The 12,538-nt window shown below is 49.6% G+C and overlaps 1 protein-coding gene across 1 annotated transcript; it reads left to right on the top strand.

Moving 5' to 3' along the window:
- The first annotated feature begins 6 nt into the window (after positions 1-6).
- Positions 7-4,712, top strand: Nmur1 (neuromedin U receptor 1). Its single transcript, XM_015481023.2, has 4 exons — positions 7-44; positions 941-1,808; positions 3,904-4,232; positions 4,593-4,712. The coding sequence occupies exons 1-4, from the start codon at positions 42-44 to the stop codon at positions 4,710-4,712; spliced, it is 1,320 nt and encodes a 439-aa protein (XP_015336509.2). The 5' UTR covers positions 7-41.
- Positions 4,713-12,538: the final 7,826 nt, after the last annotated feature.

Genomic DNA, 12,538 nt, shown 5'->3' with positions numbered 1-12,538 from the left:
TGTCTGTCCGCAGGCTCCCAGGGGTGCGAGCAGCCAGCGGAATGGTAAGTGACCGCGGCGGGAGGGATCGCCCCGGGGGCGCCGCCTGGGTCATTTCTGCCCTTTTTGAGCCACCGACGCCCCCGGGCTGCGGGCTGCGCTGGTCGACCCTTCCTGGTGGCAGGGGACGTCTCTTGCCCAGCACCCGCCCCGTCGGGCTGGGACGAGGGTGCACCGGAGCAGGGGTAGCGGGGACCCCGGGAGTGGCAGTACCAAAGGTGTCAGAGACTTAGGCTTTGAAGGGTTCAGGTGATAGAGAATAACCAACCAAGTTTCGGATCTCGCATTGTCGTTTTTTAGCGTTTTCACTCCCTCCCTTGATCCCCACACTGATTGGGTCTCCACAGCCAGATGGGTGGTCACCATGCCCCTCAGTAGCCAGCCAGAGCCTGTGTCAGAACTTTCCATGGATTAAACTCCTGGATCCTCCTAAAAAAGAGGACCACGGTTCAATTCCAGGCTTGTGACTTCTCTCCCAGAAGTCACAAGCCTGGAATTGGGTTTGAATAGGGGCAGACCTGGTGATACTGAGCCTTGTGCCACTTTACAGAGGCACAAACTGAGTGCCTCTCCTAAAGTCCCCAGCTTCAGAGGGAGACACCCACTACCCACTGGAGGCTGCCCATGGCAAAGCCGGGGCTCGGGAGGACCTGTCATTTATTCAGAGGTTTCAAGGAGATCAAGATATTTAAAATCAAATGGCCCTGCTTTATTGTTTTAAGGATGCATGTTTTTATGTCTCTGAAATTGTAATGCACTTTAAAGGGATGGGAGAGGTCCCCCCCTTCCCTCACTACATAAAAAATGGTCATCTTAGCGGGCACCTTTGGTTTGATGAGTTGGGACAGACCAAGGATTCCCTAACTGACTTTTCTGGATATCTCTTCCCTCTATTCTACAGACTCCTCTCTGCCTCAATTGCTCCATTTTCCCTGGAGACCTGTCCCTAGGGGAAGCAAGGAGCCCCTCACCCTGCAATGGCAGTGAGGCCCTGGGGCACTTTGACCCTGAGGACTTGAACCTGACAGACGAGGCACTGAGACTCAAGTACCTGGGGCCGCAGCAGACAGAGCTGTTTGCGCCTATCTGTGCCACATACCTGCTGATCTTTGTGGTGGGCACCATGGGCAACGGGCTGACCTGCCTGGTCATCCTGCGCCACAAGGCCATGCGCACGCCCACCAATTTCTACCTCTTTAGCCTAGCAGTATCAGACCTGCTGACGCTGCTGGTGGGGCTGCCCCTGGAGCTCTATGAGATGTGGCACAATTACCCCTTCCTGCTGGGCGTCGGTGGCTGCTACTTCCGCACGCTGCTGTTCGAGACAGTCTGCCTGGCCTCCGTGCTCAACGTCACCACTCTGAGCGTGGAGCGCTACATAGCCGTAGTGCATCCATTCCAGGCCAGGACTGTGGTGACACGGGCCAATGTGCGCCGCAGGCTCGGGGCCATCTGGGGCCTCGCCTTGCTCTGCTCTCTGCCCAACACCAGCTTGCATGGCCTCCAGCAGCTGCATGTGCCCTGCCGAGGCCCAGTGCCAGACTCAGCTGTGTGTATGGTGGTCCGCCCCCGGGCCCTCTACAACCTGGTGGTGCAGGCCACTGCATTGCTCTTCTTCTGCCTACCCATGGCCACCATCAGCGTGCTCTACCTGCTCGTGGGGCTGCGGCTGAAACAGGAGGCCAAGGGCAAGGGCATCAGAGTGGCCAGTGACACCCCCAGAGTCCCGCTGCAGGATAGAGGCCGGAGACAAGTGACGAAGATGCTGTGTAAGTGTTGCTGCTGGGATGGGAGACTGAGCCAGACTCTGGGTATGACATGGGGATCCAGGGGCCTGGTGAAGGAGCGGAATGCCCCGCTCTCTGGAGCCAAGTGGGTGGTTTGGAGGACGTCGTCTACCCTGTTAGTGTGTGTGTCCACCTTAACAGGTACAGGGACTCTTTTAGACTGTTAGAAATTTATACCAGAGATAAATATTAATGGCTTACAGTTAGGATTGACTACATAATCTGTAGGGCTCAATATAAAACAAACACTCAGAATCTCCAAAAATTATTAAGAATGTCAGGTCAGCAGCAACAGAGCATTAAGCCAAGACCAGGGCCCTTCTAAGCTTGGGACCCTAGCCTTGTGCACACACCAATCTAGCCCTGGTCCCAGAAAATTGTGTGGCTGGGCTTCAGGAGGACAGAAACAGGTCTCTGAACCCTCCAGGACTCTCATCTTTGCTCTTGAACATTCTTGGCCCTGTTCTGTCCTGTCGCAGCTGTCAGCACAGCCACTGCCCAGTCCCCTCTTCTGGGGAGCTGCCCTCTTCCCTTCATAGCTATTGAAAAATTCTGGGGAAAGGTTCTGATTGGTAAGCTTAGGTCATGGTTTACCTCCTGGGCCAGAGGGAGGATGCTGGGATTTACAGTCCCCTGAGGAACCACACAGAGGGATCTGGGGGAACAAGTTCCCCAAAAGAGGGGCAGAAGAGCTGGAGATGCAAGATGGGGATTTCCTGCAAGCTGTCTGTGTTTCTTGGGAGCCATGGGAAAGGCCATTTTTATTCAAGAGGCTCTTCAGGAGATGTGTTTGTGTGCAGACCAGAGGAATCAGGGCAGAAGTGACCATTGTGGCAGACCAGGGCACTCCGCTCTGGACCTTACTGTGACCAAGACCTGGCTGCACCCAGCTCAGCACCCTCAGCAGGGCCTGAGTCAAGTGGGGAGGGGGTGTCAAGGGCAGAACAAAGCTGCTAAGACCTTAGTCAGGGCCAGCTGACTGGGGTGAACCCTATCCCCAGAACAAGACCCACCCACTCCCCTTGCCATTCAGGAACAGTGTCCCAGAGTCTGGGGTCACTTGTGTGGCCCTGCGATGAGACTGGCCAAGCATTGTGCTGGCCTCCCACCTCTGCATCACGAAGCCTGCACTACCAACCACTTCCCCTGCCTGTGTGCCCCCTACTATTGTCACCCCTCTCCCCCTAAACGTGTGTGGAGCCTGCAGTGGGCTCAGCCAGGGCCCTCTCACCCCTGGGAAGGTGGTCTATTTGCTTGCAGGCCTGGGACCCACTGACCTTCTCCCCTTCCTCACTCCATCCACCTCCCAAGGAACTGCTGTGTACCTGGCTGTGTGCTGTGACATGCTCTGTTTGACATCTGGGATTAGAGGAACACCTTGCTAGGGTGTGATGGGGAGGCACAGCAGGGTAGGACAGTGAGCTGGAGAAGAGAGCGCACAAACCAAGGCCACCCAGTGGCCAAGACCTCAGGAAGGACACAGAGGGTTAATCCCGGGGCAAGGAGGAGTCAGAAGGGGTGGGGGCCTGGCTAGTCCATCCTGCCACTGCTGGGGAGGGACCCGGAAGCAGGGGTCTCTCCAGGAGGGGGGTTAGCGCAGCAGGTCTTCAGCTGGGCCAAGGGGGTTGGGGGCAGAAGCTGGGAAGGCTGGGCCAGGGCAGGTGGGGGGTCTCTGTGGTCTCATGACCTTGTTGCCTGATCCATTCTCCTGCCTTTCTGTCCTTTCATGTCAGCAAGCATGGCCTCAGAGAAGGCCTGGCTCACAGTCTGTCACACTAGGGGTTCAGCTGTCCTTGCTGGGAGTCCCCCAGTTCCAAATTCCATGGGAGAGGATCTGTTGGGCCAGTTGGGCTCAGGTGTCCACAGCTAGTTCAGTGGACATGGTCAGAAGCAAAGACCATGACCCACTCAGAGGGGAAAGGGTCTCTCCAAGGGACATGGCCAGGATAGGGCATTTCCAGACACTCCTGGGAGGGTGCAGTGCTGGGTGGCCTGTGGGGTAGGAGGAGGCGAGATGGAAGGCAGGGGAAGGCAGGCAGAGCCCCCAGCACCCAGCCTGCCCTCTCTGTCTCCACAGATGTGCTGGTCGTGGTATTTGGCATCTGCTGGGCCCCGTTCCATGCTGACCGCCTCATGTGGAGCTTGGTGTCCCACTGGACAGAGGGTCTGCTCCTGGCCTTCCAGTGCGTCCACCTCGTCTCTGGCGTCTTCTTCTACCTTGGTTCAGCTGTGAACCCTGTGCTCTACAGCCTCATGTCCACCCGTTTCCAGGAGACTTTCCGGGAAGCCCTGGGCCTNGTTTCTCAGAAGCACGTTTTATGGGCGGCACCCACCATCCACACACACCTGCCTGCCTCCTCCCCAGCGGGCATTCTAACCAAACTCAAGGGCCTTGGCCAGCTCTGGGTGAGTCTCCTGTGTCCTGCACAAGTCATAGGGGGCCCTTGGGTGGGGAGGAGGAAGGGGAGCTGGCAACTGAAGGCCCGTGAGGGACTCTGCAGAGACAGGAGCACCCAAGGTCCCTTTGACACAGTTGCCAGGAGACCTTGTCATGCACCCTGAAGTTATTCCCGAAGATCAACTCTGGACTCCAGGGGGCCTTTCTTTAGGAGCACGTGTCACCATGGCCACTGAAGAGAGGCCTCTGGCAGCTTGTCTCCGTGGTAACCAGTGGCCTATGACATGTGGAACTTGTCCACCGACATGCCTTGGAGACACGGGTTCACACCTAAGGGCGCCCTTCTCATTTGCCTCCGCCTCCCTCAGCCTGCCCAGCGCTTCTTGGCTTCATGGAGAGTGGGAAGAGCAGCTCCAAGCTCAGTCCTTGAAGAGGATAGAAATGGAGGTCAGCAGCAAGGCCTGGCTGAGGTGCCCCCTCCTGCCTGACACGTGCCTGGTGACAGCCTGGAAGAGCAGCCCCTGCAGGAGTTGCTGCTGACTCTTCTGCACTGGTCAAGTGGGGGCTGTGTTCCCTGGGTCCCAGAGTCACATTCAGGCCAGAGTCCCCCACGCTCTTGAAAGTATCTGGCTGCTCTGGGGCTCAGTTGCTGCCCCTCCTAACAGGTTACACATCCCTCTTCCTCCAGAGTTTGGGCCCATCTGTCCCATCCTGTCATTACCCTGGGACTTTGATGTCCTTGTCGATGGTCCCCTGCTGCCCTGGGAACCACAGCCTGAGTGTTGCTGCTTTCTTGGCCTGCTGCCCCCAAGACAGAATTGTGGTTTTTTTTTTTTTTTTCCTTTGGTGGTACTGGGGATTGAGCCCAGAGTCTCATGCATGTGAGACAAGTGCTGTACCACTGACGTACACCCCCACCTTCCTCCCTTTTTTAAAAAATATTTTAGTTGGACACAATACCTTTATTTTATTTATTTATTTATTTTTATGTGGTGTGAGGATCGAACTCAGGGCCTCACAGGGGCTAGGCCAGTGCTTTACTGCTGAGCCACAATTGCAGCCCTATCCCAGCTCCCCCTTTTAAAAAATATTTGAGACAGGGTCTCAGCTGAGTTGCAGAGGCTGGCCTTGAACTTGCCACCCTGCCTCAGCCTCCTAAGTTGCAGGGTTTAACAGGTGTGCACCACTGTGCCTACTAATGGATTAATCAGATTTTCTTTGCCCTAAATTTCCCTTGTAGGGAGGACCTGCCTTGTTTTTTACTGTGTGCTGCAGTCTGGCTGGGCACAAATGCCGCAGTCTGGCTGGGCACACAATCAGGAGCCACCACACAGCTTGTAGATTCAAACAGCAACTCTTTATTCCCGAACTCACACCAGCCGTCTACAATCACGTTCTGGGGAAATCCACGTTCTCTGCCCAAATCCACCTCCACTGGGCTTCTATCTCCAAAATATACTGTCTGAATCCCGTGAGAACTCAAGGGGAACTCAGGCAGCAAGATACGCCCTATTCCCAGGAGGAATAATCTTAAACCTGGAACGCCCTAAACTGGAACACCCTAAACCCAATTATCCTAAACCGGGAACACCCTAATCCGCCCTGGTCCTTGAGCAAGGTCACCTACATTCAATGTCACTGCAAAATGTCCTATTCCACGAGTCCTTCCACTAAGCAACATGGGGTACGCTGGCAAGGAAATTGTCATACCTACTTGGCTAATGGCTCCCAGCAACTGTGTGTGTGTGTCCTAGCATTTGATCTCCCTTCCTATCGTATCAGGGGTCCCTCATTGAATAATTGGGATACCAGACCCAGCTTCCTAAGACCTCTTTTTTTTTTCCTAAGACCTCTTGACACTCTGTCACCCATGAGGGTGCATGAAGAATTCAGCTGGCTGGGATGACTTGATGTGGGACTTGTATCTTAAGCCAATGACACCAAGACACACAACAGCAGGAGGAGGCTTGTCCAGGGGCAGCAGTGCTGACAGCAGCATCCTGCCCGGCCTCTCTTGGGTTCTGACTTTTATCTCAGCCAGGTTCTCTAGCCTTCTTGTTGCTACCAAGAGGTTTTTGTTTTTTTTTTTTTTTTAACACATTTTCATCTTTTTGGGTTGGCCACAGTCATTTTGCAATCAAGAATCTTAACAGACTCATCAGTTCACTGGTATGAAAGTTACAGTTTGTTCTACCAGTGGTTATCTTTGCACATTTCTGAGATGAGCAGATATTATTACTGCTTTGTGTGTGTGTGTGTGTGTGTGCCGGGGTTGAATCCAGGGGTGCATAACCATTGAGCAACACCCCAGATGTTTCTTATTTTTTTATTTTGAGATAGTGTCTCACAAGTAGCTGAGGCTAGTCTCAAACTTTGTGATCCTTGTGCCTCAGCCTCCTGAGACTGGATTACAAGTGTGCAACACCAGCCCCAGCTTTTTTTTTAAACCCCAACTACATTCTGTGATACTTATTGTTTTTTGTTTGTTTGTTTTCTTTCAGTGCTGGGGATAAACCCAGGGCATTCTACATACTAGGTAAACATTCTACAACTGAGCTACACTCCCAGCCCTCTCTGTTTTTAAATATAGGAAAAATATTTTAAAGAAGCATGAAAAATGAGGACAGATTTTAGGAATTTGATCTTAGATACATACTTATATCTTTTCTGACAGTCTAAACCTTTTAGCACAAGAAAAGAACCTCATATGCTTCTACAGACAAAGCAGTACAGTTAGAGCTGGTGAGTCAGAATGGCCTTAGGCCAAAGTCAGACTGGACAGAAAGGTATCTACATTTCTAAACAAAAAAAATCACACAAATAAAACAGGACTGCTGCGGCTGGGGTTGTGGCTCAGTGGCAGAGTGCTTGCCTAGCACATGTGAGGTACTGGGTTCAATCCTCAGCACCACATAAAAATGAATATATAAAATAAAGGTATTATGTGCATCTACAACTAAAAATATTTAAAAAGGGGGGGGGCTGCTGGGTGTGCTGGTGCATGCTTGCAATCTTAGCAACTCTGGAGACTGAGGAAGGAGGATCACAAGTTCAAAGCCAGCCTCAGCAACTTAGTGAAACCCTGGGCAACTTGGCAAGACCCTGTCTCAAAATCAAACATATCTAAAAAGAGGGGGTAGGGATGTGGCTCAGTGGTTAAGGACCCTTGGGTTCAATCCCTGGTACCAAAAAGAAAAAAAAAATAAAACAAAAAAAAAAAACCCCGAGGCCAACATTGATAGTCATCCACTCCCTTGAGTGTCCAAGTTATAAAGTTACAAGGTTTAATCTGAGGATGGTAGTGGCTCTTTAAGGTAACTGTCCCTTTCCTTTCGTGTGGCTTCATTTAAGGCAATAACCCAACCTCATGCTGATTCTTGCTTCTGCAGACAAAGGCTAGGGAAAGTTGGGGGCCGGGCAGGAGGGGAGGCTGAGGCCCCAGTGGTGACCGCAGGGATCAAGGTAATACCTGGTAGGTTAAGAGTTCTGGCTCAGAAAAGGTGGTATGGCTGGGGTTACAATGGAGGGCCTGAAGCTGCAGCACATTTCCTGCAACATATGCAAGAGTGCCTTGGATCTCTGAATCTAACACGTAAGCCCCTTGTTGACTCAGCATGTGGGCGTCACTCAGATAACACCTGTTGAGCACCAGCCACAGGCCAGGCAGCATACAGGGATGGGAGATTTGACAGCTGGAACTTGGTAAAGAAGAGGGGCACGTGCCCCAGGAGAGGAAGGGCTTCCAGGAGGCGATGATGCTCAAGACTCAGCAGGTCATGGGACAAGGGTCCTACTGGCTTTGGCCAGAGTAGTGTGGGGTATGTTTAATGTCAGTTCCACCCAATCTGAATCTGGGGGGAGAAAAGGAGAGACTCTGAGGGGAAGGACACTCTAAGGAGGCAGACTAGACACTGGACAGACAAAACAAAAGCAAAACCAGGTGCGTCCAGATTCATTACCGACATCCTCTGGACTACTTTGGCTACCATTTCTGGAGCTTGGATTTGGAACCTTCTCTCAGGTCTCCCTGTATCTCACCTCCATTCAATGTGCACAGGCAGATTTCATGTTCAATTTCAGAAATTTGGAAAAAAAAAAAAAAAAGTAATTTGCCAACACCCAAATGAACAACTGTTAACATTTTGGCAATCTGATTCTTATAATTTTCTACATATTATCCCTCACCCCCCACTTAATAGATAGTTTTGAATCATTTGCATTAAAAAAACAACACTGCCTAAAACCATCAGATAGAAGGCTGAAGGTTATAACAGATGGATCAGGCTGACAACAACCAAGTTGTCTGATTAATTTAACCACTACCAAAAGTAGGACAAGCAGATGTGAAGAGAAAATTGTACAGCACCAACCATGTCTTCCTGGGGGAAAAAAAATGAACTTGTATGTGGTGATGACCCACATCTTGTTGGGGAGGGGTTCTTCTTCCTGCCGAGGAAGGCATAAGCCACCTGAGAAATTAAATTGTGAATAATTAGTGAAGAAAAAAGACAAAGAGTCAAAAATATATTTTCAAAAGCAGAGCCCTGATAGGTTTAGTCCACAGGGAGCTGGAGCTAGACAAAAGAAGATGGTTCCGTGGTTTATTAAAGGCAGGGAAAGGTTTCAAGGGTGGGGTCTTGCTTCCAGATGTCTGGCACTCAGCAGGTTGATTGGCATCTTGGCAGGTCACACTCATCTCAGAGGGGCTGTGTGGCTACAGCAGGTCACCCGGTCTCTGGTGCTATATGGGACCTTTGGCAGACCTTGAATAGGGCTCACGGGAGTCAGGGCAGTCAGCCAGAGGAAAATGTCCTTTGGTTATTTCCAGACACCAGATTCTCCTGTTCAATAGGCTACGGTGCATGGAGGCCCCCATGCAGCCCAGGCATGGCTCACGACAAACCTGTATCTAATGAAGCCTCCATATCTAACTACCAGTTTACAAGAACTCTAAGGATAAAGGAAAATGTTAAAGACACTTCAAGGTATCAGCCACATCCAGAATAAGGACAAAATTCTATGTGATAAATCACCCCATTTCAACAATAACTAGCATTTTAAAAGGGGGTTCTCTATTATACATTTTTGAAGGTTTAAGCGAAATATCAATCAAATCCAATGAGTGGACACTTACAAATCTGAATTTAAACAAACCAACAATAAAAAGACGTTTTGAGTGGGAGTGGGGCACTGTGGCATATCTTGTAGTCCCAGCTATCTGGGAGGCTGAGATAGGAGGATCACAATTTCAAAGCCAGCCTCAGCAAAAACTGAGGAACTAAGCAACTCAGTGAGACCCTGTCTTTAAATAAAATACAAAATAGGGCTGGGGATGTGGCTCAGTGGTTGAGTTTCTCTGAGTTCAATTTCAGGTATGAAGAAAAAAATAAAGTTTTGAAGTCAGGTACAGTGCACACACAAGCCCAGCTACTTGGGAAGCTGAGGCAGGAGGATTGCAAGTTCAAGGCCAGCCTGGGTAACCTGGCAGATGAGTCTTAAAAAAAAGGCCTGGGATGTAGCTCAGTGTTCCCACACCACAGAAAAACAAAAACACTTAAGCCAAGGGGAAAAAAAGAAGAGAAAAAGAAAAAATAGAGGAAGTGAAGGAAAGGGAAAAAGCAGATAGGGGATAGATGAAAAAAGAAAAGGGGTTCATTATACATTTTTACTATGGATTTTTGGAAATATCTATAATAATATTTTTTTAAAGTATGTGATAGATTCATGTGTCCCTCCATGTTAGGATGGCCTTAGGCCTGAGCCTAAGCAACTCCATTTTAAAAACTCCAGTTTGAAACCTGCAGTCTTACCAGGCCACCCACACAGCCCTCCAGTGTGGCCACAAACAAGTTACTTCCCCTCACCCTGATCAACAGAGGGAAGCCCCTGGCAGGCTGTCCTCACCTGATAAGAGGGAAAGGTGAGAAGATCAGGGTGGAGACCACGAGACCAGATGTTTCTGACCCCAGAGTAAATGATGTCACTGAGAAATGCAGTGGTAGCTGATAAGGATTGAAAGGGGGGTTAAAAAAAAAATCAAAATTTAGTGTAAATGATAGAGCAAATGAACAGGGATTCAGCCAGGATGCACTCCAGCTGGAGAGCCTGATGAGGACCTGACGTCCCATCACTTGTCATCCCATCACTTGTTTCCTGAGCCTCTGCGTGATCCTCATGGCTCTCAAACTCTACCGCCTCGTCTGGACCTTGGTGACAGCTGCAACTCCTCCCTATGACCCTCTCCTCAATGGTCGTCCACTCCACACCAGGAAAAGCCTGCTTTGGTTCCGGATCTGGTCACCACAGTCAGAGTGAGTGTGCATCTGCTGGACATAAAGCCTAAGGCTTAAGACCTTTGAACTTAGCATGCAGAGGGAATGTTGTTATTAGCCTGTCATGATTCAGTGTGTTTTGCAGTGCTCAGAATTAACCTAGAATTGTTTGCTGTGAATTGATTATGTCTATTGCAGTGCCTAGCATTAAGGATTGTCGTTTTCTTAATTAGGAAACTATAGAGTGAAACTATATTGAGCAATTTGAGTGAATAAAGCATTGAAAGGGGCAGGAGCGCGTGGACACTCTTTTTTTTGCCCCTCGACTGCATACGTTGCAATTTTTGCTCCCTCGCAACACTCCATCAGCCAGAAAACTTCTCTAGATTAGATACCTATAAGTGGAATTCCTATGGTAAGAAACGAGAGTTTTTTAATCTTCACAGGAAATTGCCAAGTTTCTCTCCATATGAAATAACTACTTTTCCTACTGTCACTCCTTTCTCTACTATCCCAAAACACTTTGTTGTTTGATGTTTTGTCAATCTGATGTTTTCAAAAAATGTTTTAAGTTGTATTTCACTGATGGCTCTTCCTCTATTAGCTACTTAAATTTCTTCTGAAAATTGCTTTTCACATCTTTTGCTCATTTTGATATCATCAATTTTTGTTATGTTGAAAAACCAGCCTCTACCTCAGAGCAAAGCCTGTCCAAGGAAGGGATGTGACCTTTGTCCTTGGAAAGACCCACAGAGCACTCCTAGGCACATCCCCACCCTGCTGAGTTGTTTATCTACAAATAACAGGAGAGATGTGCTGCACCAGGTGTCCCTGACTCAGTCAGATTAGGTGGAGACCCATAGTAACCCCCTAGCAGCCACCAATCAGCATGAGACAGGGAAATACCTGGGATGCCAGATGACCCTCCTAGTAGTTTATGGTGGTTGATAACATGTTGGGAAACCATGTAGTTCAGCACATACACCCCTCTTGGCTTAAACCAATCAGTTCAAATGAATACCCCTTTTGTACTGACCAATCACCCTTACCCAACTTGTTCCCGCCAGTGAATGTGCTAATCATGTTTTAGAGTTGTTATTTGATTTTCCCGCGGTGTGTGATGATTTACTGAGATGCTATGATGTATGTGGGGGGTCCCTGCCTTCTCCAAAGAATGTATAAAACTGCTGCAAACCCTGGGCTCGGGGCTCGAATTCGGGACCCCCAAAAAACCACCAGAGACCCAAGATCGATGTAAGCAGCAAAGAGGTGTGTATTGCGAACTAGCTCAGCAACTGGTGACGCTGAGAGGCCCCAAGCCCAGGGTTTGCAGCAGTTTTATACATTCTTTGGAGAAGGCAGGGACTTCACATACATCATAGCATCTCTTAGCAAATCATCACACACTGCGGGAAAATCAAATAACAACTCTAAAACATGATTAGCACATTCACGGGTGGGAACAAGTTGGGTAAGGGTGATTGGTCAGTACAAAAGGGGTATTCATTTGAACTGATTGGTTTAAGCCAAGAGGGGTGTACGTGCTGAACTACATGGTTTCCCAACATGTTATCAACCACCATAAACTACTGGGAGGGTCATCTGGCATCCCAGGTATTTCCCTGTCTCATGCTGATTGGTGGCTGCTAGGGGGTTGCTATGGATCCCCACCTAGCCTGAGTCAGGGACACCTGGTGCAGCACATCTCTCCTGTTATTTGTAGATAAACCACTTAGCAGGGTGGGAATGTGCCTAGGAGTGCTCTGTGGGTCTTTCCAAGGACAAAGGTCGCATCCCTTCCTTGGACAGGCTTTGCTCTGAGATAGAGGCTGGTTTTTCACTGGGATTTTGACACAGTGCCCAACTTCCTTGTGAGAGCACGTTAAGGATGCTCTAAAAGAAACTTAAGAGAGGGCATAAAGCGGTTGGGGATGTAAACCAAAGGCCTTGCACCAGGAGTCTGTTTCCTTACAAGTCAACTGACTTTATTAAAATCAAGGCTGCTCTGAGAAAACAAAATGCATGAGAAAGGCACCAGTACA

Source organism: Marmota marmota, unplaced genomic scaffold, assembly GCF_001458135.2.
Source record: "Marmota marmota marmota unplaced genomic scaffold, marMar, whole genome shotgun sequence".
Taxonomy (NCBI): domain Eukaryota; kingdom Metazoa; phylum Chordata; class Mammalia; order Rodentia; family Sciuridae; genus Marmota; species Marmota marmota.
Note: the sequence above shows the minus strand (reverse complement) of the source record. Positions and strands in the feature narration are given on the sequence as shown.